Source organism: Ranitomeya variabilis, chromosome 2 (genome assembly GCF_051348905.1).
Source record: "Ranitomeya variabilis isolate aRanVar5 chromosome 2, aRanVar5.hap1, whole genome shotgun sequence".
In the NCBI taxonomy this organism is placed as follows: Eukaryota; Metazoa; Chordata; class Amphibia; order Anura; family Dendrobatidae; genus Ranitomeya; species Ranitomeya variabilis.
Window position 1 is genome coordinate 458,034,766 of NC_135233.1, and position 27,797 is coordinate 458,062,562.

General features: G+C 44.5%; 1 protein-coding gene across 3 annotated transcripts in view; it reads right to left on the reverse strand.

The window, feature by feature from the left end:
• C2H11orf24 (chromosome 2 C11orf24 homolog) overlaps positions 1-24,779 on the reverse strand; it is a 42,463-nt gene extending 17,684 nt beyond the window's left edge. Inside the window, exons 1-2 of one of the 3 annotated variants that reach the window (XM_077287397.1) lie at positions 24,542-24,728; positions 22,971-23,084 (exon numbers count right to left, since the gene is read on the reverse strand). In XM_077287397.1, the coding sequence (XP_077143512.1) occupies positions 22,971-23,003 (33 nt within the window). In that variant the 5' untranslated portion in view covers positions 23,004-23,084; positions 24,542-24,728. Of the gene's footprint in view, positions 1-22,970; positions 23,153-24,541 lie in introns of all 3 variants that reach the window. The other 2 variants (XM_077287398.1, XM_077287399.1) reach the window with 2 other exon arrangements.
• Between the last annotated feature and the right edge of the window lie 3,018 nt (positions 24,780-27,797).

The window sequence follows — 27,797 nt, forward strand, 5'->3', positions numbered from 1 at the left end:
TCCTGATGAAGAAGTTGCATACTTCAAAACGCGTTGACGAATAAACCGCCTTAAACGGACGTGGCATCACTCATCTTTCCTTACACAGCAGCGAAGAGTAAACCATTTATTTTTCCATTTATCCAAATTTAGACAATGAACAGTTGAGTCAAATTGAGACTGCAAGATGCAGGAGGACGTCAGAGCTCATCAATCTGGACCTCGGTTGCATAGAGGGGGGTTGGGTGGGGAAGGTGCAGATATGGAGGTTGAGTATAATATACATTTATTATTAATTGTTTTCTTAGCTCTTTATTTCCATTGGAAATCTACGAGTGTTCCAACATCTTTCCATTGGAGTAGACAGTACTGCATGATCATGGAGGAGACAAATGGGGCAGAATGAGGTATAGAACCAGCAGCATAACTACCGGGGGGGAGAAGGTGCGGTCACCCCAGATCAAGAGATCAGAAGAGCCCACTCAGAGCTACACTGCCCTTAACTGTATAGGCATGCACATCACGCCGATACAGTTAAGCCCCGTGGTAGAGCAGGGAGACACGGTCTCTGTTCTGTAGACAGGTCACATTAAGCCTGTGGTCTACAGAACGGTCAAGGCGCCGAGGCAGTCGCAGGACTTCAAAGTCACGGCGCGGTGACGTCATTGTGCAGCGCCGGGACTCTGTCCTCTGCCTTCGTTGGTCCACCCAAGCCTCACCGATAGAGTCCTCAGGAATCTAGAAAAGGTTAGAATATTTTTTTTTTTTTTACTTTAATTAAAACTTGTGTGGCATCATACACAGTGGAGGACCCTGAAACAGTTGAGGGCATTAATATTTTCTAGGGGGCAATTTTATCATCTAGAATGCACAAACGAGGCAATATTATTATGTAAGGGGCACAGTGGTGGGAATTATTATGTGTGGCGAGAGGAGGAGCACTGTTATGGTACCACACAGCAGGTGTAGTTATAGGGACACATAGCAGCAGTGGATCAGTATTGGGATATCTGCAGGATGAGGAGTGTGTAGGGGTTAGAGATAGATGGGGACGGGGCTGGGGCTGGAAAAACGAGACATGAAATATTTCTTTGTTGCAATCTTTGCAGCCGAGTCGTGGCTGGAAGAAGTTGTCATGTCGGTCTGGGCCAGATAGACAAGACGCGAAAAGTGAATGACTCCATCAGAAAGAACGTCAGCGGTAAGTCATTATCTGTAACTGTGCTGAAATCACTTGTAAGTTTTTGGACGAGTTACTAGATGTTTCCACTTTTCAATAATTCTGCTCATAGTTGAGAGTGGAATATTTTGGTGTGAATTTTCATGAACCGACTTGTTACAAATGGTGGAGGCCTTACCACAGCACAACAACAGGATTCAGTGAGCTCTTTAGGATGATCCATTCTTAGGCTAGGTTCACATTGCGTTAATGGGTTAACGCTAACGGACTGCGTTGCACGGCGAAATTGTCGCAATTAACGCCGTGCAACGGGTCCATTAGCGCACCCATTGACAGCAATGTGATTTGTCTCTGTAGCGCATCGCTAGCGCATGCCATTTTCGGCACGCGCTAGCGATGTGCCGTTCTTTTGTGACGGACCTCGGATGCTGCTTGCAGCGTCCGAAGTGCGTCTGAGGTCCGGTCCTCGCTAGCGCAGATCGGGGATCTGCGCTAGCGGGAACGATGAACGCGAACCCTAAAGAAACATTGTGTTCGCGCAATCCGCTAGCGCTATGCGCTTAACGGATTGCCCTAACGCAATGTGAACCTAGCCTTAGGGAAGAGTCAGACGGCTGTATAACTTGGACGAGGATCGCAACTTAACGCTCAGACTGGCCTTCAGCTATTCCGACCAGAGCGTAGGAATACATGAAGCCATCACGCTCGGGTCGGGAGAGCCGTCGGCCAGTCCGTGCTTTGTGTTGCGATCTTTGGCCAAGTTACTGTATATGGCTGTCTGACTCTTCCCTTATGAAAATGTTTGTAAACACAGATGGCGGAGTGCAGGGGTGGTTTTTATATAGTTGTGGCAACTGGATAGAATGAAAAGACTGAACTCAATATTTTTGTTCACATAGTGTGCATCCATATAAATATAACTCCGCAGATACATTTTACGTGATTATTGTTACAATGTGGCCAGGCAGGTGATATCTGTAAGAAGTTAGACAACTACAATAATGGCCTTTATACTCAGGCCTTCTCTTTTCACGATTTATGACCGTAGTGCCACTTTCAGCAACATTCAGCAGGTCTTATCTACCAGCTATACCCTCCCTGTTGTTGGGATGCAAGCTTGCAGAAAAGGTGTTTACCGATAGGCACCGGTGTAAAATTAGTTGTGTGCATTACCTAAAAATTCTCGAAAAAAGGCGATTACTGAGATTCAGGACCGTAAATCATACTTCTGAATATGCTCCAAGAAAATAAAACTTTTGGGCTGTGATCAAGATGGTGATTCATTGTTGCAACAAGATCTAATTAGTCATCTGCAGATATCTAGAATGCAGTCTGTTGGCTACGTTTTCTGTACTCATTTAAAGGGCAACCTGTCAGCAGTACAAGTTTCTAACAAATGTCCTACAACTAAATTGTGGGAGTAATGGCATCTGCTAATCGACCCTGAAGACCAGTCAGAGGATACAATCCAAAGCTAATAGGCCTGTGGGGCTTCAGTTCTACTAAAAAGGCCAAGAGTGCTCATAGAACCCATTTTCTTGGTCCCAAGCATATGTGCCTTCCAATTAAAGGTGTTGCCCGCTGCTGGCACTCTTGACCACGAGTATGTGATTTGCATACTCCTGGTCACATTTCCACTAGACTGTGTCTGGCCAATATTTCTCATTATTTACGGCACATACTCGGCTTTCCATAAAAAAAAAAAAAAAAAAAAAAAAAAAAAAAAAAATGGCCTTAGCTTGTGTGTGTGAGTGTGAGATACAGGAGAAAGGACTGGTGTAAATTATGATAATCTTTGAACATCACTAGGTAGATGTGAGACTAAGGGCACGTTGCTTTTGTGGCTACTGATGAGCATGTCTGCTCTGGAGGCATACATCCAATGGTCACAGACTAGACTGGGTATTTGCCCACCTTAGGAATACATTGCAATAAAACACATACAGTGGGGAAAATAAGTATTTGATATGCTGCCAATTTTGCAAGTTTTCCCACCTACAAGAATGGAAAGGTCTCTAAGGCTACTTTCACACTAGCGTTAACTGCATTACGTCGCAAAACGTCTTTTTTCATAAAAAACACATCCAGCAAAAGTTTTTGCTGGATGCGTTTTTTCCCCATAGACTTGTATTGGCGACGTATTGCGACGTATTGGCATACGTCGTGTCCGTCTTACGACGTATGCGTCGAAATTTGGCGAAATTTTTGTCTCCGCCTAAAAAACGTGTCGAGACGCATCCAGCGGCATACGTCGTTTGCTGCAATGGAAGCCTATGAGCGACGTCGGGAAACGTCGTACGACGCAATGCAACGCTGCAATACGTTTTTTTAAACTGAGCATGCTCAGAAGCAGGATTTTGTTGCCAATTGGCCAGACACCCCCAAATCTATATAAACCTGGCCTGGGCCTTCAACCCCACATATGCCTGCAAGACCCAGAGAAGAGAAGAAGCCTGCAAACAAGACCCCAGCCAGCCACAAGACCCCAGCCTGCCACAAGACTCCAGCCACAAGACTCCAGCCACAAGACTCCAGCCACAAGACTCCAGCCACAAGACTCCAGCCACAAGACTCCAGCCACCATAGAGCCAGTGTGAGTATTGCCATTTTTTTTTGTGTGCATCTGTGTGCCTGTGCATTTGTGTGTATGAGGTACTGACTACAGCAAGAGCTTAAAACCTGAAGAGAACCAGAGGCCTGCCATCGTCCTGCAACAGCCAGTGCCATGCTAGAGTCCAGATCCACCGTGATGCCAGCCACTGTGAAGACATGCAGCTCCAGCCAGAGGATTGTCAGCCTTTTTTACGTGTGTGTGTAAAAATGTGTGTGTGTGTGTATGCGTCTTCTGATTGGGTTCACCTTTCTGCCTTTGTTGTACATATGTGTATTTGCATAAAGCTTATGTGCGTGCGTGTTTTTTTTTTTTTTTGTACGGCTGTGTGCTTTTGTAAGTATGTCTTCATGTGCCTGCACCTTATTATGCCTTTGCCAATCTTATGCCTGTTCATGTGGGAGGGTATGTATCCACGTTCAGGATTTCATCAGCATTTGGTCAGGATTTTTCATCAGTATTTGTAAGCCAAAACCAGGAGTGGGTGTAAAATGCCGAAGTGGTGCATGTTTTTTTTTATTATACTTTTCCTAATTGTTACACTTCTGGTTTTGGCTTACAAAAACTGCTGGAAAATCCTGACCAAATCCTGATGCAATCCTGACCGTGGACACATACCAAGCATGTTAGTGCGCATCTTGTTGATTGCATGTGCATTTGTCCATGCCTTAATTGGTTAATTGCCTTTTCCTGATGTGTTTACTAAGTATAGTGGTCTGTGCAGCATGTGGTTTAAATGTGTTTTTTTTTTTTGTAATCGGATGTATTTTTGCAAAGTATAGTGGTCTGCAGCTTGTGGTTTGAACGTGTGAGCGTGTTTTTTTTTGTTTTGTTTTTTTTTCTATTTCAAAGTGTTGATTTTATTATTACTGTTGAAACCATTCGCAGTTGATGTACCGTACTTGTATTTAAAATAAAGAGCATTTCAGCTCCTAATTGTGATAAGAAAAAAATAAAAATAATAAAAAAAAAAGTAATAAAATCTTTTTTGAAAAATTGTCTGTAGTATCATTTCATAAAGGTAAATTTAAAACTGGTGTATGTACCAATGGTTACACATGCAATACAGAGTTGGTTGCGGGCTCTTTTTTTAATAAAGGTTACACTTAAAGGTTTTTTGGGGGAGGTGATTTTTGAAAATAAAATGGGGTAAATATATGTTTACATGGTGGGTTCACATTTAAAAATATTTTTTGGGGAACATGGAAATGAATGGTATACCGTGCACCTGTTTTTGGGTTTTGGTCTTCACATTTAATGAACTTTTCTCACATCATCATTAGCAGGGTGTTTATTAAAACATTACCTAGTTTAGGGGGTGGTCTAACTATAAATCTATTATACTTATTATAGATACACCAGGGACTAGGTCCATAGCACCCGCCTGTATTCCATACCAGGACCAGCCCACCAGGCCCAGGCCCAACAATTGTTAAAAGTTTTGAAGACCCCCAATCTGCTACTTCAACGTGTAGAGCAGATTTCAAGTGTCTTTTTAACTTACAGAAACACCAGGACCACAGCCGCTGCCTGCCTTGCCCACCAGGACCAAGACCACAGCCGCTGCCTGCCTTGCCCACCAGGACCAAGACCACAGCAAGACACAGCAACAATGTCCTCTTCTGACAGCCCTCCTCCACAGCAACAGCGTGTATCGGTAACTTAACACAAAAAATGTTTTTGTTTTTTTAAATTTACATTTTTGTGGATCATTACATGCATAAATTATGTTTCAACAGGAAGCTGAATCAGATGAGGAGCTGTCAGAAGGGGGCGAGACGGGTGGAGAGATGCAAGTGGAGGAGGAACCAAGTGTAAGTAGTGGTGAAACAGTTGCTTCGCACATCACACTGCACCATACACAAAACAGATTTTCATACATAACTAAACACAGAAAATATATGCCTACATTACTGAAAATTTGTTTCCTTTATTTCAGTCTCCTGCTGCTGCTGCTCCTGCTGCTGCCGCTGAAGGTTCTCCCAGACGCTCCCAGAGTCGGCGTAATCGTCGCCGCGGTCGGCCATCAGTGAGTTTTTTTTTGTTGGGAGGGGGATTCTATTGGTACTTTAGTGTTTCAGTGTACTAATTTGTTTGTTTTTCTTCTTTTTTTTTTTGGCACAGGCTTCACAGCGTGCTCCCGCCGAAGATGACGACATAGACATCGATTGTCTCATCGAGGAGGTTCGCGAGCGGGAGCCGCTGTGGAACATGGCTGACCGCAAGCATTCCGATACTAGTGTCACCCGCCGGCTCTGGGACGAAGTGTGTCACAACCTATTTCCAAGGTGGGAGAGCCTTCATCCTCAGCAGCTGAGCAAACTAGGTAAGTATTCACTTTCCAGTGATGTTTTGAGCTGACTAATGTATTGCATTTACCAATTTTTTTTTTTTCTTTTGATTCTTGTCTTCACAGGTGGAAAGGTTAGGAAGCGGTGGCGGTCACTGAGGGATCGCTTTAAGAGTGAATTTAACGAGGAGATGCAGGCCCCAAGTGGCTCTGCAGGAAGGAAGAGGAGCAAATATAAACATGGCCCGGCCCTCTCCTTCCTGAGGCGAACAATGCTGAGCAGAGTGTAAGTATTCGTCAGCCCACTAATAACCATGTTAACCTGTCTACTTAGTTTGCTTTCAGTCAGGGCTTTTTCATATCAATGTATTAATTTCTTTTGTTTTTTCTTTCACAGCACCTTCTCCAGCCACCGTGCGCCTGCATCTTCCTCTGCGCCCTCTGGAGCGATCCCTCCTGAGTCCGCCACTGAGGGCCACGTCGGTAGGCCCCACACCACTGACCCCTCCTCTGACCCCTCTGTCCCCTCCACTTCATCCGCCCCAAGCAGTGGAGCATTATTGCAGCCTTCATTGCTCGCATCTGATGTTGAACAGTTAGCGTTCCCTTTACCCCACCCCTCTGATCCTGCCACCTCTAGACCACCATTAGGTTCTTGGCGGCAGCGACAGAGGGGTCAGGAAAGGAGCTATGCTCCTGAGTTCTTACACCTGAATGCATCCTTCCAAGGCTCTTTCAAAATTTTGGGAGAGCAAGTGACTGCTGGTTTCAACATGGTGCAATCACGCATCAGTGAAACAAGCCAGGAAACCAGCAGTCGCTTGGATAGGCTGCATTCAGCTGTAAGTCCAGATCCGGCCAATATTTTTTTTCAATCCATTCAGGAGCATGGAGAAGCTTTCTTTTGAGCAACAGATGCGGGTAATGAATACCTGCCATAATGCTCTACTGCAGGCCATTAACGAGCCCCAATCGACCCACACACCTCCCCACACATCCACTACAATTCCACCCCAGGCCCCATTTCCACCCCAGGCCCCATTTCCACACCATACCCCCCATTACCAAACCCAGCCCCAATACCCACACCAGCCCCATTACCAAACCCAGCCCCAATCCCCACACCAGCACCATTACCAAACCCAGCCACAAACCCCACGCCAGTCCCACTACCCAACCCAGTCCCACTACCCAACCCAGTCACAATACCCAACCCAGTCCCAACACCCAACCCAGTCCCCATACCCATCCCGGCCCCAAAACCAAATTCCTTCCCCACTGTTTTCTTCCTTGCCCAGCTTTTCTTCCCCAGCAAGTCTTCCCCCTACCCCAACACCACCCCCCTCTGGTCATCCTCCTGGTTTTACCCCCCATTCCACTGCACCACAAACAAGTAGGGTTTCCCCACCTATCGACGTGGTCCAACCTTCCAGCCCCTCCTCCCCTCGTATCTCCACCCCCCACTTTCAAGATTTGTAAATATATGTAAAAAAGTTATTTTTTATACAAAACTTTGAAAATGTTTTCAAAAAAATTTTGAACATAAAAAATATCTATATATGTTTTTCGGTAAAAAAAAATAAATTTGAAAAAAAGAGTTCAAATAAAATTCAGTTTGATTAAAATTCTACTCTGTGTGTGTGTGGATTTATTAAGGTCATATAATAACTAATAACAAAGGTAAAATAAAAAAAACACCAGACGTGTGAAAGGTATAAAATATTGGTTTTGCTAGCAAGAAAACGGTAATTAGTTCTTACCGGTAATTGTATTTCCAGGAATCCACCTGACAGCACCATTGGAGGACGTCCTTCTTATCCGCAGTGGGACAGGAACCACAAGTTAAAAGGACCCTCCCCACTCCACCCACCAGTGATTTTCTAAGTACCACATCTGGATGGATGCAAAAAAGAGAGTTTATTTACAATTACACACCAATGTTACATCACATTAGTCAGTAGTAAAAGTTTGCAGTGGGAGGGAACTAGTAGTGCTGTCAGGTGGATTCCTGGAAATACAATTACCGGTAAGAACTAATTACTGTTTTCCAGTCCACCACCTGACAGCACCATTGGAGAATACCAAAGGATGTTAACTAGGGTGGGACTACTGCATGTAAGACTTTTCTACCAAAGGCTAATTGGTCTGATACGACATCTAATTTATAGTGTCTAGCAAAGGTAGAAAGACTAGTCCAAGTCGCCGCCCTACAGATTTGCTCAGCTGAGGCACCCCCCTTCTCTGCCCATGATGTAGAAATGGCTCGTGTTGAGTGGGCCCTAAGAGTGTCCGGGGGATCTTTCCCTTGGTTTGTATATGCTAGGCTAATCATGTTTTTAATCCACCTAGCAATGGTTGATTTTGCTGCCTTGCAACCCCTATTTGGACCACCGTATTGAATAAATAAGTTAGTGTCCCGTCTCCAGCTTTTTGTCGCCCCCAGGTATTTTAGAACAGTCTCCCTAACGTCAAGGTTATGGTAGACCCCTTCTTTTGCGTTTTTAGGGTGTTGGCAGAAAGAAGGAAGGATTATCTCCTGATTGATATTGGTAGATGATACTACTTTGGGGAGGAAAGCTGGGTTATGTTTGAAGACTATTCTGTCGTCAAAGATTTGAAGATATGGGTTCTGGATAGAAAGAGCCTGCATCTCCCCTAGCCTTTTAGCCGATGTGATGGCAATCAGGAAGGCGGTTTTAAAGGAGAGATTGGCTATGTCCATATCTTCTGACAGTAAGTAAGGGGTTTTACACAAAGTGTTAAGGACCAAGTTTAGGTCCCAAGGAGGAGTTGATTTCCTCACAAGTGGCCTCATTCTCTGTGTGGCCCTGGAAAATCTGGCTATCCAGGGATGGGAGGCTAGTGATGTATCAAAAAATACACTAAGTGCTGCAATCTGTACTTTTAGAGTACTAGGCCGAAGGCCCTTGTCAAATCCGAGTTGCAGGAAATCGAGGATTTTGGGGATATCTGGTTTTGAAGTATCCACATGACCTTCTCCCAGAAAGGAACAATACCGCTTCCAGATCTTGTTGTAAATCGCCGAAGTCACCGGCTTTCTGCTTGCCTGGAGTGTGGTAATGACATCTTCTGACAGGCCTCTAGATCTTAGGGTTTGCCGTTCAGGATCCAAGCAGATAGGTGAAAAGAGTCTGGATTCTTGTGGAATACTGGACCTTGAAGTAGAAGGTCCTGCCTGTTCGGTAGAAAGACTGGTTCTTCTGTTGACATCCTGGACAATAGAGAAAACCAGCTCCTTTTCGGCCAGAAAGGAACCACCAGGATTACGGTTGCTCTTTCGTCTCGTATCTTCCTGAGTGTCTTCGGTATCAGAGGAAGAGGCGGAAAAGCGTATAGGAGACCTTCTCCCCAATACTGAGACAAGGCGTCTACTCCTGTGGCTCCATCTAGAGGATTCAGAGAAAAAAATGCTCTGGCCTTTGTGTTTGACCTGGTGGCAAAGAGGTCCACCTGAGGCGTTCCCTATTTCTGGCACAGACTGCTGAATACTTCCGGGTTCAATTCCCATTCTCCGGGATGTACCGACTTTCGGCTCAGGAAATCTGCAACCTGATTCTTGGCACCTTCCAGGTGAACTGCCGAGATGGATTTGACAGATCTTTCTGCCCACCTGAAAATCTGGTCTGCTAAGTGTTGCAGTGGTGGATGTCTCGGACCTCCCTGGTGTCTCAGAAATGCCACTGCTGTGACATTGTCGGACAGTATTCTCACGTGTTTGTCTCGGACCAATGACTGGGCCTGGCACAACACTTTCCAGATCGCGTACAGCTCTCTGAAATTCGACGATCTTGCGGCAATTTGAGGAGTCCATTCTCCCTGGTAGTATGTTCTCCCTATATGACCGCCCCATCCGTATTGACTGGCGTCTGTGGTAACCGTAACACAGGGATCGAGTATCCATGGAACTCCCTCTCTCAGGTTCGCTGGTGTGGTCCACCAGGTTAGGGATTTCTTTACCGAAGGAGACACAAGCATCTTCCTGTCTAGGGAACTTTGTTTTCTGTTCCAAGATCCTAGGACTTCTCTTTGCAACTTCCGCGAGTGGAATTGGCTCCATCTCACACAGGGTATGCATGCTGTCATGAAACCGAGTATCCTCATTGCCTCTCTTATGGAGGGGGTACTTCTTCTGAAATGGTGGATGTGCCTGATCAAGGTCTCTTGTCTGTCTTCTGGTAAAAAAGATGTTCTTAGATTGGAATCTAAGATCACTCCCAAAAATTTTATTCTGGAATTTGGGACCAGGCAGGACTTTTTCCAGTTCACGATCCACCCCAGCTCCTGTAGGATGGAAAGAGTGAACGTGCAGTCTATCTTGAGGAGTTTCTGTGATTTCGCCATTATCAGGAAGTCGTCCAGGTATGGGACTATGGTCACATTCTGATTCCTTAGATAGGCCACAACTTCCAACATCAGCTTGGTAAAGATCCTGGGCGCTGAAGCAAGCCCGAAGGGGAGACATCTGAACTGGAAGTGATGTACAATCCCCCTGTTCATTATGGCGAACCTCAGGAACTTTTGGTAGGAGAGGTGTATCGGGACATGATAGTATGCGTTGCTTAGGTCTAGGGTACACATTACCATGTCTTTGTCTATTAGAGGCGTCGTGGATCTTATAGATTCCATCCGGAATCTTTTGTACCGGACCCATTTGTTTAATGGTTTTAAATTTATAATCGTCCGGGAGTCTCCGGATGGTTTCTTTATTGAAAACAAATGGGAATAATGGCCTCTGCCTCTTTCTGAGATGGGAACTGGTACAATCGCTTCTAATTCTAACAGCTCCTGAATGTTTGTCCACATGGAGGAGTCGGAGAGCGGGCAAGGTCGGGTCACTACAAATCTTTCTGGGGGACTGCTGGAGAACTCTAATTTGTATCCCTGTGCAACTACTTGTAGAATCCAAGGATTCTGGGATACCTTCTGCCAACCCCCTAGAAATTTCTGTAATCGACCTCCCACCTTTATGTCATTTATTTGACTTTGGTGTGCCTGCACTAGGGAAGATGGAGTCTCTACCCTTTCCACCCTTGGGATAAGACCACCTCCCAGTCTTCCCTTTCCCCTTGTAGTTTGTCCTCTGACCAGGTCGGGACCTACGAAAGGGTTGATATTTTTTGGTATTCTCCTCAGGAAAACCCTTCTTTTTATCTGAGGCTTTTTCTAGAATATCGTCTAGAATCGGCCCAAATACTTTATTTCCTGAGAATGGGATTCCACACAATTTATTTTTTGACTGGAGATCCCCCGACCAGGTCTTTAGCCATATGGCTCTTCTGGCCGCATTAGACAGGGATTCGCTTCTAGCCGCAAACCGTACAGATTCGGCAGAAGCGTCCGCCATAAAGCCTGTTGCGAGTTTGAGCAAAGGCAATGATTTAAGGATAACCTCTCTAGAAGTCTTGGCTTTGAGGTGATCCTCTAAGTCGTCAATCCATAAGTGCATTGACCGGGCTACGGAAGTTGCCGCTATATTGGCCCGTATTATTGCCGCGGAGGACTCCCAAGTTCTCCTTAGCAAACCATCCGCTTTACGATCCATAGGATCCTTTAACGCGGAAGAGTCCTCAAATGGAATTGAGGTCTTCTTCGCCACCTTTGCTAGTGGGACATCGATCTTGGGAACTTCATCCCACACTTTAATGTCCTCAGGGTTGTAGGGCAGACGAAGTCTAAAGTCCCTGGGAATCACTAGCTTCTTCTCCGCTTCCTGCCACTCTTCCAGGATCATGGAACGGATGTGGTTGTTGACGGGGAAGACTTTTGTCACCTGAGCATGTAATCCGCCAAACATCTCGTCCTAGATCGAGGTTTCCTCTGGTGTATCTTGTAGCTGCATGGTGTTACGTACAGCATAAAGAAGTTCATCTGTGTCTGCTGCGGCGAAGAGATATCTCTTCCCTTTGCCCACAGATCCGTCTCTTTCTTCCTGGTCAGAATCCTCCGAAACCTCACCCTCGGAAGAAGGGCTAGACTCCCTTGGCCTCTTCCGTGAAGTCTGTGGTTCTGACTGAGTCTGGGGAAGATTCAAGCCTGAGATAGAAGCCTGAACCTCCTGTCGAATCATGGTCCTCATGCTGGATAGTAGTGCCGTCTGCTCATCACCCACAATTTTGGATGTGCACGATCTGCACAATGGTTTCCGCCAATTTTCTGGAAACTTAGTGGCACAAATCGGGCATTTATTCTTCCCCGATTTTTTCCTTTCAGTTGTGGGGATGGGAGGCTCAGCCTAGGGTAAATAGACATACGTGGCACCGTAAGTAGGGAAGCGGGGGGGGGGGGGGGGGGGGAGGGGGGGGCTTTGTGGTATGGCTTTACATAGCCCACTCACGTGCCCCTGTAGCTGGTCAGTCCCCTCAGGTCTGGTAGTGTCCTCCATGATGAGGATAATATTACAATACAGCCGTGTGCACCTTTTGTCAGGATAGCCGGCGGAACAACGACCCCCATTGTATGCTTATATAGGTTTTACCTGGTTGATCCTGCCTCCTTACCGCGCCCCGCGCGGTCGACCATGCTGAGAAAAGGCCTTCCTGAAGGCCGGCGCTGCCGCTGGCGTCCTCCGGTCCGATGCTTGCCGCGACCGGAAGTGACGCGGCCGCCGACCGGAAGTGACGCGACCGCGTGTCCTGGAGCCGGCAGCGGCTGCTGCACAGAGAGCCCCCGCCGAAACGGCTGCGGCCGCATGCGGGAACAGCCGCCGCTGCAGCAGACAGCGCCCGGGCCGAGAGCCCCAGCAAGGAGAAACGGACCTTGGCCCCAGGAGCAGCGCTACACTGGGGGAGGCTGAGGGACCCCCCATCGCAGGTATCAGCCGCAGATATCTTGCGGCGGGGAAGGGAAAGGCTGGGCCCCCCGATCCCCACCATCTGCACAGCACCGTCGGAGGCTACGTCTTGCAGTTCCTATCCGCAGTGGGACAGGAAAAACACTGGTGGGTGGAGTGGGGAGGGTCCTTTTAACTTGTGGTTCCTGTCCCACTGCGGATAAGAAGGACGTCCTCCAATGGTGCTGTCAGGTGGTGGACTGGAAAACCACGCTTTTGTTTTTGTTTTTTTTCTGAAGAAACACATTTTTTACATAAACACATGGAAAACAGGTTACACAATCATGTCTTGCCATGGGATCCGCCCGACCGGTGACACAAAATAATCGGCAAACTGGTCCCTCATCCTTGTAACAGAACCTGTAGAGCGAACCGAGCTGCTGCGGTAATCCCACAAGGTGGTTTCCAACTCTTCGTCATCCAAGGAAACGGGCTCCTTTGAAAGGACAAAGTTGTGGAGCACCACACAGGCTTTAACTACCTCGTCTATAGTTGTGGTTTTCAGTTTGATAGCCGTCAGCAGAACTCGCCACTTCGCCGTCAATATGCCAAAAGAACACTCCACTACTCTTCGTGCTCTAGTAAGCCGGTAATTAAAGACCCGCTTGGTATGGGTTAAGTTCCAGCTACTATACGGTTTCAGTAGGTGCGGTGACAGTTGAAAAGCTTCATCACCTACACAAACATATTCCATGGCTGGTTCACTTGTTCCTGGCAGTGGTCTGGCTGACGGGAAATCGTAAATCTCTCCATAAAGGCAACGACCCATTGGAGAGTTTTTAAAAACTTGCGAATCGTTGGACCGTCCATACGCTCCTATGTCCACGGCAAGGAACTTGCAGTTGGCATCTGCAATAGCCATAAGGACGATGGAGAAATACTTCTTGTAATTATAGTACTCCGATCCTGTTCCTGCCGGTTTCGCAATCCTTATATGTTTCTCATCAACTGCACCCACACAATTTGGGAAATTGCAAAATTGCTGAAACTGTTCGGCACTTCTCAACTAGATTTCCATGGATGGTTGGGGGATATACTCTGGTTGCAAAGTGGTCCAAATAGCCCGACATGTGTCCTTCACTATTCCTGAAATAGTGGAAATGCCCAGCCTGAATTGGTAATGGAGCGAAGTCATAGATTCACCCGTAGCTAGGAAACTTTAAAAACAAAAAAAAATGTTAACCAAAATTACATGCTGCAGAAAATAGTGCGCAGTATGTCAGCGCAGTATTGTCTGCAGCATGTAATATAACATAAAAAATGACCAATGACAGAAAAACAAGCAGTTGCATGTCAACTATACCCCCCCCAAAAAAAAATGCAGAAAATGCAACGCAATATGTCAGCGCAGTATTTTCTGCAGCATGTAATATAACATTCAATATCAGCAATCACAGAACAAAAAGCAGTTGCATGTCAACAACCCCCCCCCCCAAAAAAAATGCTGAAAATGCAACGCAATATTTCAGCGCAGTATTTTCTGCAGTCTGCTATATGACATTCAATATCAGCAATGACATTTAAAAAAAACAGTGGAATGGCCGCCAAGAAAACCAAAATTACATGCTGCAGAAAATAGTGCGCAATATGTCAGCGCAGTATTGTCTGCAGCATGTAATATAACATTCAATATCAGCAATGAAATAAAAAAAAGAGGCTTACCGCAGGGTCACCATCAGCCACTCCGCCGGTGTGATGGCCTCATCCTTGTGTCCTGCCTTCGGATGACATCCTCCAGTTTTTGAAGCAAAAAGTCGAAATGTTCCATCCTCATCCGCACGTAGTTGTAGAATTTGTGTGGATTGTGCCGCAACTCCAGGTACAGAGTGGACTGGACACCCCGGGTCATCCGCAGTTCATTAATCGGATGAATCCACAGTCGCCTCCGTCTCCGTTGCTGCAGAAGCATCCTACGCCTTTCTGCTGCCGCCTCCTTCTCCCGCACTATGATATCCAGGCGATTCGTCTCAAAGATAACGTCGGTAACCAAACTAGCAATCCTCCCAAGAACACCTTCCATCGCTGCCACAAAACTAAAACCCTCAAAGATGGGCTGTAAAAACAGTAACTATATAGTTTTCCATATTTTCCAGTAGCCAATCAAATTTGGGAGCCTCCCATTTTAAAAACGGATCCGTCGGAAAAACGGATGCAACGGATGGTAAAAACGGATGCAACGGATGCAACGCATCCAGTATTTTCAACGGAAACGTTTAGCGGATTTGCGACGTATCCGTCGAAATGCTGGATGCGTGGCATAAGTTTGTCACCGTTTTTCACTTTTTTGACGCATCCGTTTTTTCGGTAAAAAAGACGTTTTGAGACGGTTTACAGTTAACGCTAGTGTGAAAGTAGCCTAATTCTTATCGTAGGTACATTTCACCTGTGAGAGACAGAATCTAAAAATAAAATCTAGAAAATCACATTGTAGGATTTTTACCTAATTTAATTGCATTTTATTGCATGAAATAAGTAGCTAATCACCGATCAACCAGCAAGAATTCTGCCTCACACAGACATGTTAGTTTTTCTTTAAGAAGCCTCCTACTCTGCACTCATTACCTGTATTAGTTACATCTGTTTGAACTTGTTATCTGTATAAAAGACACCTGTTCACACACATTCAATCACGCTCCAACCTCTCCACCATGGCCAAGACCAAAGAGCTGTCTAATGACACCAAGGACAAAATTGTAGACCTACACAAAGCTGGGCTTGGATAAGGACAGTAGGTCAGCAGCTTAACTAGAAGGCAACATCTGATGGCACAATTATTAGAAAATGGAAGAAACACAAGGTGACTGTCAGTCTTCCTCAGTCTGGCACTCCGTGCAAGATCTCGCTTTGTGGGGTAGGGATGATGATGAGAAATGTAAGGAATCAGCCCAGAACTACATGGGAGGACCTGGTCAATGACCTGAAGAGAGTTGGGACCAAACATTACACAATACGCCGCCATGCATTAAAATCCTGCAGGGCACACAAGGTCCCCCTGCTAACGCCAGCACATGGTCAGGCCCGTTTGATGTTTGTCAATGACCATCTGGATGGATGATCCAAAGGAGGCATGGGAGGTTAGATGAGACCAAAACAGAACTTTTTGGTATCAACTCCACTCCGCGCGTTTCAGGGAAGAAAGAGGAGTACAACTCCAAGAACACAGTCCCAACCGTGAAGCATGGTGGGGGAAACATCATACTTTGGGGATGTTTTTCTGCAAAGGGGCCAGGACAACTGCACCGTATTGAAGGGAGGATGGATGGGGTCATGTATCATGAGATTTTGGCCAACAACCTCCTTCCCTCAGTAACAGCACAGAAGATGGGTCGTGGCTGGGTCTTCCAGCACAACAATGACTCAAAACACACAGCCAGGGCCACTAAGCAGTCACTCTGTAAGAAGCAATTCCAGATACTGCAGTGACCAAGCCAGCCTACAGACCTGAACCCAACAGAATATCTGTGGAGGGAGCTGATCTCGCTGTTGACCAGCAGCAACCTCGAAACCTGAAACATCTGGAGAAGATCTTGTATGGCCAAAATCCCTGCTGCAGTGTGTGCAAACTTGGTCAAGAACTACAGGAAACGTCTACCCTCTGTGATTGCAAACAAAGGTTTCTGTACCAAATATTAAGTTCTGATTGTCTATTGTATCAAATACTCATTTCATGAAATAAAATGCAAATTAATTATGTAAAAATCATACAATGGGATTTTCTGGTTTTTATTTTTAGATTCCGTCTCTCACAGTTGAAGTGTACCTGCGATAAAAATTACAGATCTTTCCATTCTTTGCAGGTGGGAGAACTTGCAAAACCGGCAGAATATCAAATACTCAAGGTCTCCACTGTACCAAGTGAAATACATTATTTTTAGTGATACGTTATATAGTAAATTGAAGTCTGCTCTACTTGCCTTTATTGTCAAAGGGAATCTGTCAGCAGGTTTTTGATATTTAATCTGAGAGCAGCACGACGTAGGGGCTGAGTCCCTGATTCCAGTGATGTGTTACACTTGCTTATCAGCTAGCTGTAGTTTCAATACGATAAGGAGATTACTGCAGGACTAGGTGTCTTGTGCCATATAGTCCAGCTAGTCTGTGTAACCACGCCCCTACCACTGATTGGCTGCTTGCTTAAAGAGTAAACAGATAGCTGCCAGTCAGGAGTATGGGAGTGGTTTTGTAGAGCTCAGCATGGAGATTGTCTTTAGAGGACTGGGTGTTGGGTGCAAGCTAGACAATAACTTTAGAGTATGGATTTTTAGAGGAACTGCAAAGTTTCATGGGGAGAATACCTCCATGCACAGGGAGTACAAAAAAAATCATGTCAAAAGAGAAAAACCTATGTATGATTTCAGATGCATATAGGCGGTATAGCGGACAGTTCACACTCCTTCATGGGAGCCTGTTTTAATTCCGTATATAACAGAGTATTACAGCCGTGTACATAAACCTTTTAGCCCATGTTTCTCCATGCGTTTGTGACTTATTCTGCAAATTTTTTCCCCAAAATAAAGCCCTATCTGCTGTCAGACGCATGTCTTGCCCATTTGTGCCAGAATATAGAGCCATTTGAACCATGCCCGTCAGTGGTTGTTTATTTATGAACATGACCCTTTAAAAATATCACAAAATTTTTGTACCATCTCAATCCGGGAGGAGGTGGCAAACATTTCTAGACAAACTTGTGACAAATTTATCAACCCCCTTTAACACATTTTTGATTCACTTGTTGCAAATGACAGCAATATTTAATATAGCAAAATACAAAAAAAAAATCACCCTCGGCGTGATATTCTAACACAGACTTTGTAGGGGAACAGGAAGAACTTGTAGTGAATTTTTCTTTTGACATTTTCAAAACCAGTTCTGTAAGTAAATTTAGCAGTGAGTGCCAACCAAATAAATAGATAAATAGATCAAGGGGAAAAGAGGTTAAGGGAATGTGCACATGGAGGTTTTTTTTAGTCCGTCAAAACCAATGAATTTTTGCCACTCTGTTGATGCATATCACAAAGGATTATCTTTTGCTATATGCATCAACAGTTTCAAATCACTGATCTGTCTGCAACAGGCAACAAACAGCTTTGCACGGCTGTTGTAGAGGAGAGAACAGCTGAGCTCCGCTAGAACCAGCAAAGGATGTGAACTTACAACACTGTGGATATGCTGATTTTAGAAGACAATATTCAGAAAATGCTCCTTTGGGGAACTTTTGGGTATGTGCATACAATGTCTCTTCCAGTCGGTCCGTGCTGAAAACCCCCTGAAAAAGCCACAAGCTAAATACTCAAAAGAATGAACATATGCGTTTATATCTAAAAACTACCATACTTTCTTTTCATGTTTAGTCTTTTGAGGGTCTTCTAACACCTTTAGGTGTCCAAAGATGTAAAGCGGTTAGAATAAGTGACCCGACCATTCTACAGGCATTTTCTGCTCTATATTTTACAATGCAAATCACTGGGAATGCTCCATAGACACCCGGAAGACACTCAGACGTCATTTCGAGTGTTTTGCCAGCGTTTCAGCTTGAAAAACCGCTAGCAGTTTCTTCCATGTTGAATGTAGTTACAAAAACATCTGAAAATTCCAGTAAAAAAAAACGCCAACAGCCAAGAAAAAAAAATGCAAGCATCTCCTGAAGTGTCTTCTCTTAAAAGACAAAGTAAGTTCACCCATCTTGAAAAGGATGTATACACATACCCTTAGGCTATGTTCACACGTTGTGTTTTTTATGCAAATTTTAAACTGCGTTTAAGCCGCTTACAAAAAAGCAGGTTTTGCATTGTTTTTGCTGTCTTTTCAGCATGTTGATAAAGTTTAGTAACCCCCAAAAAAGCCTGATTCAAGTTTTTGCACCAAAAACGCAGCAAAAACGGATACCTGCATTTTTTGCTACGTTTTTGCACTTACCCATGGGTGAAAAAAACGCTGCAAATACGCTGAAAAAACACTGAAAGAAGTGACATGCTGCAGTTTGCGAAACTGAAGCAGTTTCCAAAACCAGTGAGGAAAATAAAACCAATGTGTGTATAAGAGATTTGTAAAATCTCAGACTTTGCAAGTACTGTAAAACGCCTAAAAAAAAACTAAAACGTGTGAACATTGCCTTAGGCTTCTTTCACATTTCAGTCTTCCTCCACACGTCGGTTTGTGAAAAAACACGATCCTGCAAATTTTTATGCAGGACCCTGTTTTTCCCATTGACTTGTATTAGCGACGTATGGGCACACGTTATGTCCGTTGTGCACTGGATCCTGTGCATTTTGGCGGACCGTCATCTGCTAAAAACATTCAAGGGAACGTTTTTCTGTACGTTGCATCCTGTGTTTCTTACTGCGCATGCCCGGCAGGAAATCTCTCTCCTCCCCGGGATTTTAGACTTTAGCATTCCGGACAGCGGACCGTTGAACCACTGCATCCGCTGCCACTATTTCCCATAGGGGTGCAGCCACATATTCATCACTGTAATGAGCCGCACCACATGACCGCTCATACAGGACAAGCTGCGGCGCTTAGAGGAAGCATCGAGGGAGCTGGGTGAGTATTTTAATGCCAGCGGGCGAGCGCACAGGGGGTGGGAGGCGGCAGGTGACAAGGATCTTTATTTTAAACACAAAAATAATAAAAAAACATTGATTTTTCATTCCTTCTCTCCAGCGAACACTGCTGGAGAGAAGGAATGAATGGCGGCTTCAGCACCACACGCTGGGGGGACAGCGCTTACTGTAGCGCTGTCTCCTGCACGGTCCATGTGGTACTCAGTCGGCACACGGACAGCATCCGTGTGCGGTACGTGTTTGCACGGACCCATTGACTTTAATGGGTCCGTGTGATCCGTGCGCTCTCACGAACACTGACATGTCTCCGTGTTTTTCAAACGGACACACGGTCCGTGAAAACACGCAGACATGTGCAGAGACACATTGATTTTAATGTGTCTACTTGAGTCAGTGTCTCTGGTACGTGAGAAAACTGTCACCACACGTACCGGAGACACTGACATGTGAAACAGGCCTAAGGCTACGTTCACATTTGCATTGTTGGGCGCAGCGTCGTCGACGCATACCGATGCATGCGTCATGCGCCCCTATCTTTAACTCCTTCATGACCCAGCCTATTTTGACCTTAATGACCTGGCCGTTTTTTGCAATTCTGACCAGTGTCCCTTTATGAGGCAATAACTCAGGAACGCTTCAAAGGATCCTAGCGATTCTGAGATTGTTTTTTCGTGACATATTGGGCTTCATGTTAGTGGTAAATTTAGGTCGATAATTTCTGAGTTTATTTGTGAGAAAAACGGAAATTTGGCGAAAATTTTGAAAATTTTGCAATTTTCACATTTTGAATTTTTATTCTGTTAAACCAGAGAGTTATGTGACACAAAATAGTTAATAAATAAAATTTCCCACATGTCTACTTTACATCAGCACAATTTTGTAAACAAATTTTTTTTTTGCTAGGAAGTTATAAGGGTTAAAATTTGACCAGTGATTTCTCATTTTTACAACAAAATTTACAAAACCATTTATTTTAGGGACCACCTCAAATTTGAAGTCATTTTGAGGGTTCTATATGGCTGAAAATACCCAAACGTGACACCATTCTAAAAACTGCACCCCTCAAGGTGCTCAAAACCACATTCAAGAAGTTTATTAACCCTTCAGGTGTTTCACAGCAGCAGAAGCAACATGGAAGTAAAAAATAAACATTTAACTTTTTAGTCACAAAAATGATCTTTTAGCAACAATTTTTTTATTTTCCCAAGGGTAAAAGGAGAAACTGGACCACGAACGTTGTTGTCCAATTTGTCCTGAGTACGCTAATACCTCATATGTGGGGGTAAACCACTGTTTGGGCGCACGGCAGGGCTCGGAAGGGAAGGAGCGCCATTTGACTTTTTGAATGAAAAATTGGCTCCAATCTTTAGCGGACACCATGTCGCGTTTGGAGAGCCCCCGTGTGCCTAAACATTGGAGCTCCCCCACAAGTGACCCCATTTTGGAAACTAGACCCCCCCAAGGAACTTATCTAGAAGCATAGTGAGCACTTTAAACCCTCAGGTGCTTCACAAATTGATCCGTAAAAAATGAAAAAGTACTTTTTTTTCACACAAAATTTCTTTTAGCCTCAATTTTTTCATTTTCACATGGGCAACAGGATAAAATGGATCCTACAATTTGTTGGGCAATTTCTCCTGAGTACGCCGATACCTCATATGTGGGGGTAAACCACTGTTTGGGTGCACGGCAAGGCTCGGAAGGGAAGGCGCGCCATTTGACTTTTTGAATGGAAAATTAGCTCCAATCGTTAGCGGACACCATGTCGCGTTTGGAGAGCCCCTGTGTGCCTAAACATTGGAGCTCCCCTACAAGTGACCCCATTTTGGAAACTAGACCTCCCAAGGAACTAATCTAGATGTGTGGTGAGCACTTTGAACCCCCAAGTGCTTCACAGAAGTTTATAACGCAGAGCCGTGAAAATAAAAAATAATTGTTCTTTCCTCAAAAATTATGTTTTAGCAAGTAATTTTTTATTTTTGCAAGGGTAACAGGAGAAATTGGACCCCAATAGTTGTTGCCCAGTTTGTCCTGAGTACGCTGGTACCCCATATGTGGGGGTAAAGCCACCCCCCCTGGGCTGAAGTACCACCCCCCCTGTCCCTGCAGATCGGGTGAAATTGGAGTTAGCCCTTTCACCCGATCTGCAGGGACGCGATCATTCCATGACGCCACATAGGCGTCATGGGTCGGATTGGCACCGACTTTCATGACGCCTAAGTGGCGTCATGGGTCGGGAAGGGGTTAACATGGGGGGCGCATGGACATTCGTCAGTATGCGTTTTCTAGCGTTTTACGACGCATGCTTCATATAGACGCACAAGGCAGGGCGCTGGGGACGCTACATGTTGCAGTTTTCCTGCGTCCTAATTTTTTTTAAAAACGCATGCCTCGCACTTGCGTCGTAAATGCGCCAAAAAAAACATTAGTGTCTATAGAAAACGCATAGGGTGCACGTGCCTGCGTCGTCCTGTGTTGTTCGACGCATGCGTCTTTTGAAAAAAAAAAAAAAAAGTGAAGTGTCAATTTTTGTAACGTTGGACGCATGCGTCACAAAACACTGCGTTGTGCATGCGTTTTGCGTTGCGTCGCCGACGCTGCGCCCAACAACGCAAATGTGAACGTAGCCTTAGGGGGTTTTATTTCCTCAACCATTTCCTGGATCAGTCTTGAAGATTCTTTTTTCTTAAAGTGTTTTTGTTTTTAAAGTTTTTTGATTGGACAGTTCTTAGTTTGCATTAGAAGCAGCTTCAAAGAAGTGGCATGCACTTTCTTTTCACCTACCAAGGTGTTTTTCAATACCTAAAGTGGAAAAACAAAATGCTCCAAAGACGGAACATATTACTATCAAAGTGGTTTTCTAATAAATATGAATAGGAAAATGGTTTTTTTTAAGTTTTTTTTTCTTTTAAAGTGATTTTTTTCAGGCTTTTAGGAGTGGATCTGCTCAAGAAAACTCCTCAGAATACTAAAGGGCACGTGCACACAATGTCTCTATCATGCGGATTCAGTAATAGCCCTTAGAAAAAATGCTAAATGGATTTTCTGTAAGACGTTTTGTCTTTTTGAGCTATTCTTTAACAGGCTTTATTGGCTAAAAGAAGTAACCTTACCGTTCTTCGGGCGGCTGCTACTCAATAAAATATACCAAATGTCTCAAAAAAAAAAACAACAAAAAAACTGCGAAAACCAAAAACTATGAAAAAAAACAAAAACAAAAAGATGCCAGAAAAGTAAGTCAGCGTTTCATGAAGCACTTTCTTGTGGCAAAAGTTAGCGAGTAAGTTCAGATGATGTATAACTAATGAAAATCTGTGACCAAGAGCGGTCCGAAGAGTAGGTATTAAAGGGGTAGTTAAAAAAAAAAACTGGGCAACTGCACGAAATAATAAACTGAACCAAACTCATCCATGCTACTACCCAAGTGGATCCAACAGAGGTCGCCCCGGCGGTGTGTGCTAGGACTGGCCGCAGTGACCTTCCCTTTCTTCACTCACCTGACTGCTGAGGCCTGTGATTGTCAGCAGCATTCAGGTAACTGGAATTGGGCATGTCATCAAATTTGTCCCTGTTGATTCTTTGCTCCAATCTCCTGACCGCTGCTATCAATCCTGGACAGGTGAAGGAAGAATGAGACATCACTGCTTCCGCTGGCGCAAACCACAGGGGTTTTCCATTACTGTAAAAAAAAAAAAAAAAAAAAAAAGCAGCTGTTCACCTTCCCGGGGTCCTGTGATGGTTCCCTGCCGCGGCTCGGGTCTCAGTGTTTTCGTTGCAGTTATGATGTCATACTGAAAGCGTGTATTACCGCTGTAGCCAATCACTGAGCTCAGCGGCTCATATCGTCAACCTTGGCACAGACGCAGAACTCAGTAATTAGGTTGATATTCACTGTGGACGTGACATCACCGCTGCAACCAAACACCGAGACCTGAGGAAGGACGAGGAGAACTGGATTCCGGGAGGGTGAGCACCTGCTCTGTTTGTTATTTAAAGGGATTGTCTAGTACAATTTTTTATTACGGGCCTAAAACAGATGGGTAGATGCTAACACAGACAACCACCTGCCTGTTGTGCCCAGCGCTTGCTCAGAGCGGTCACCGGACGCTCCCGCTGGCGATTTAGCTGCTCTGGGTCAACAAAGCAGCTCTTCCAGGCTGCTCTGTTGACAGGTCGTCACTGACAACATCATACTGACTGATAGCCGACTCCCCGCAGTTAGGGCGTGGGGAGCCGACTGTCAATTAGCATAATGTCCGCAGTCACATCCCATCAATAGAAAAGAAGCTCTGTCGAAGCAGCTGAATCGCTGGCAGGAGCGGTCTGTGACTGCTGAGTACAACGTGCCGGTAGTTAGCAACTTCTTAGGACTATAGTAAAAAAAAATAAAAAATAGTCCTGCACAACCCCTTTAAGGTATTTTAAACCATTTGTGGTCCATTTTTCTAAACACAGAAAAGCATCCCTATGAGGGAGCAGATTTTATAACATTAGATAACATCTTTATGGACTTGGTAGGGCACATCTGCCAACACCCGACCCTTCCGGACATTGTAATGAGCTCCGAGAAAAAGGATGCACCTACCAGACTCATAGAAGAAATGCTACATTTAGTGGAGGGTTCCAGGCGGTTTCTTGTGCGTGACGTAACGACGCTCACTCTAAAGACGGAGTTCGTCCATGTCCACATTCAGGGCACAGTCACAAAATAGTGCAGTGTGGGGCAGACACAGCCCCCCAGATGCCAAAGTTATATACAGCGGACATCCCACAGGTAAGTACGGCGCTACAGGACCACAGGCGGAGCGGGGGCATCACACAGGGTCAATGAAAATTGGAAGTTTTGTCATTTTCTGTAAACTTCTGAAGTTACGACTAACATGGCGCAGATGTGCTTAATGAAGGGGGTCTGCAGTCCCATGTAAGGAGACATTATGGGGCTGTTCCTGGTCACCATGCACACCTGTGAAGAAGGCTCATCACTAGGAAGCCTGTCTATGCAGGAAGTTCCCCCCGGCACCGCATTATGCCTCCCACTGCAAGTGACAGCAGCTCAGTTACTACTCACCCTGTTCCGGCAGAGGAACCGCTCCTAGAGATGGCAGCGCGCAGTGCGGGCGTCACATCACGAGGCAGAGTCCGGAGTCTGTGCTCTGACGCTGTGTGTGAATGACAACGTGACAAGCACAGGGTCAGCGACACCGCACATGCAACGTCACCTCCACGGCCGCGACCCTGGACACGCCCATCCCCGCCGGGACACGCCCACATTCCTAAGCATGGAGGAAAAGAGGCGGGACGGTGACGTCACGACCGCCCCAGCCCGGGGAATATAAATTCGCGGGTGTTTCAAGCGCTTCTCGGTCACTGACTCAGAGCTAATGGCAGTCTGTAGCTGCGCGGGCAGGCGGTCACTGATTTTTCCCTCAGAGACCGAGTTTAATTTCGTCATTCTCACTACCAAAATATGTCAATAATAGGGCGCCGTGTAAATCTAAGAAAAAAAAACACCCCGGTGACAGGGAACACGCAGGAATAAAAATCATGGCAATGTGGATTAGGTTACGGTCACAGAGAGTTTTTTTCTCATCCTCTCAAAAAAAATCACCTCACAAAGCAGTCAAAAAATACGTCCCGATGTGGAAAAAGCCAAGGTTTTTTGTTCATTTCAAGAATTTATTTTTTCCCCCTCAAAACGGTTTTTGAAGCGTTTCCACCTCCACACGGTGTTTGTTTCACAGCCTTTTTGAGTTGATGTTAAATTTGGAGGAATTTTCTTCAGAGCGGTGGTTTTCTAAGGCCATGTGCACACGCTGCGGATTCCATTGCGCAATTGATAAATCCACAGTGCAAAACCGCTGCGGTTTTCCTGCGGATTTATCGCGGTTTCCGCTGCGGATTTTCACCTGCAGATTTCTATTGGAGCAGGTGTAAACCCGCAGTGGAATCCGCACAAAGAATTGACATGCTGCGGAATATAAACAGCTGCGTTTCCTTCCGCAGCATGTGCACTGTGGATTTCGTTTCCCATAGGCTTACATTGTACTGTTAAACTTATGGGAAACCGCTGCGGTTCCGCAGCGAAATCCACAGCGTATGCACATACCCTTAGGCTATGTGCACACGATGAGTTTTTGATGCTAACATCGAAAACTGAGCGCCTTAGGCTATGTTCACACGTGGTTTTTTAAAAGGGGGGTTTATGGAATTTTTCGGTGTTTCACAGTACCAGCAAAGTCTATGAGATTTCATAAATCTTATGCACATGCATTGTTTTTTTTCCCCTGATACGTGGTATCAGGTTTCGCTCCATTTTTTGGTGCCAAAACCTGATGACGTTGAATCATATTTTTGTTTATGCGCTAAACGTTACGAGCATGCACAAGAGACAAACGTACCCTGACAAAAACACAGTAAAAAAAGGCACCAAAAACACTCAGCAAAATCTGCTTTTTTGACGTTGCTTCTTTATTGCCAAGAGGGCAGGTTTTGTCTGTGGAAAAAAAACGCAACGTGTGAACATAGCGAGGTGGATAGGATTTATAGGAATCTCCTGCCCGTTTTTTTTTTTACATAGCATAAACTGATCTGCGGTGCGTGTTTCAAATTCGCAGCATGTCACTTTCTCTTGCATGTGCGCTGAGTTTTCTGTGCAGAGTTTCCTCATAGACTTACATTAGATGCAAAAAATCTGCAGGCAAAAAAAAAAAAAACGCACATGCGTTTTTAGCTAAGCAATGCATTAAAAAATTGCACGTAATCCACGTATGACTGTATCAATAAACCTTTGTCAAAGCCAAATACCAGGAAGTATCAAAAACAAAACAGCTTTATTTAAACTTAACATATCAAAAAGAGACTAAAAACACACTCAAAAAAGCAATGAAAAAAATAGGAATTTACAAAATGGGTGCAGAAAATCTGCAACGCCAAATACTCATCGTGGGAACGTAGCCTAAATAGGGGCCTGGCATCAAGTCAAAAAGGACCAACTTTTTGCTCTTATTTTATGCCCTGAGCAATCTATTTTCTGTAGTGTTTTGTTTTTTATATCTGACTTATAGTTCACGAGATACCGGCATTTTTATTTTGAGTTTTGCTTTACCCTTTATTAACAAGGCCTATAATTATAATAAATATATATATATTCCGCAAATAACGCGATAAAATATCCACATACATTTCTTTGGTGACAGTGGCATCGTCTCTCTATATTTACTATCTGTAGTTTACATATTTATGCCAAATTTGTTCTACTATATTAATTATATAATTACCTTTAGCCCTCGGGCCATTTTCTGTTTTTGCTTTTCCATTTTTTGCTCCCCTTCTTTCCAGAGCCATAACTTTTTTATTTTTTCATCAATATGGCCATGTGTGGGCTTGTTTTTTGCAAGACAAGTTGTAATTTTAAATGACAACATTGGTTTAAACATATCGTGTATTGGAAAACGGGAAAAAATTCCAAGTGTGGTGAAATTGCAAAAAAATGCAATTCCACAGTTCTTTTTTCCTCATGTTCACTAAATGCTAAAACTGACCAGCTATCATGATTCTCCAGATTATTACAGGTTTTCAGATAGCAAACATGTCTAGGTTTTTTTTTTTATTTAAGTGGTGAAAAAAAAATCCAAAATTTGTAAAAATAAAATAAATTGGCGCCATTTTCCGATACCCGTAGCGTGTCCATTTTTTGTGATCTGTGGCTGGGTGAGGGCTTAATTTTTGCGCACTGAGCTGAAGTTTTTATTGATACAATTTTGGTGTAGGTACAATGTTTTGATTGCCCGTTATTGCATTTTATTGCAATATAGTGGCAACCAAAAAAACGTGATTCTGGCATTTTGAATTTTTTCTCATTACACCATTTAAAGATCGGGTTAATTCTTTTTTTTATATAGATCTGGCAATTCTGAACACGAATAAAAACTGGGAAAGAAAAAGCGCAATAGGGTCTTATCCGATGACAATGGAGTGTCAGGAACAAGGGGAGATACATTCACCTTGCTGAGTTGCTGATAAGAAACACAAACGGCATGTAACAGCTGCTGCACAGATACCGGTCGAGAGGACAACCACATGAATAAAATAGAAACGAACGGAGGTATCACTTATGCGCTGCTGAGATGGAATATCCTTAGAATAAAAACATTTATTAGGACAGGCTAAAAGTCAACACGTTTCGAGGTCACGCAGGACCTCTTGATCAGGACAAACCTGCTTCAATGAGTTACAACGCTCTGGAATTTTGGCCCACTAATTTTTTTCAGAATTGTTGTAATTCAGCCACATTGGAGGGTTTCCACGCATGTACCATCTTTTTA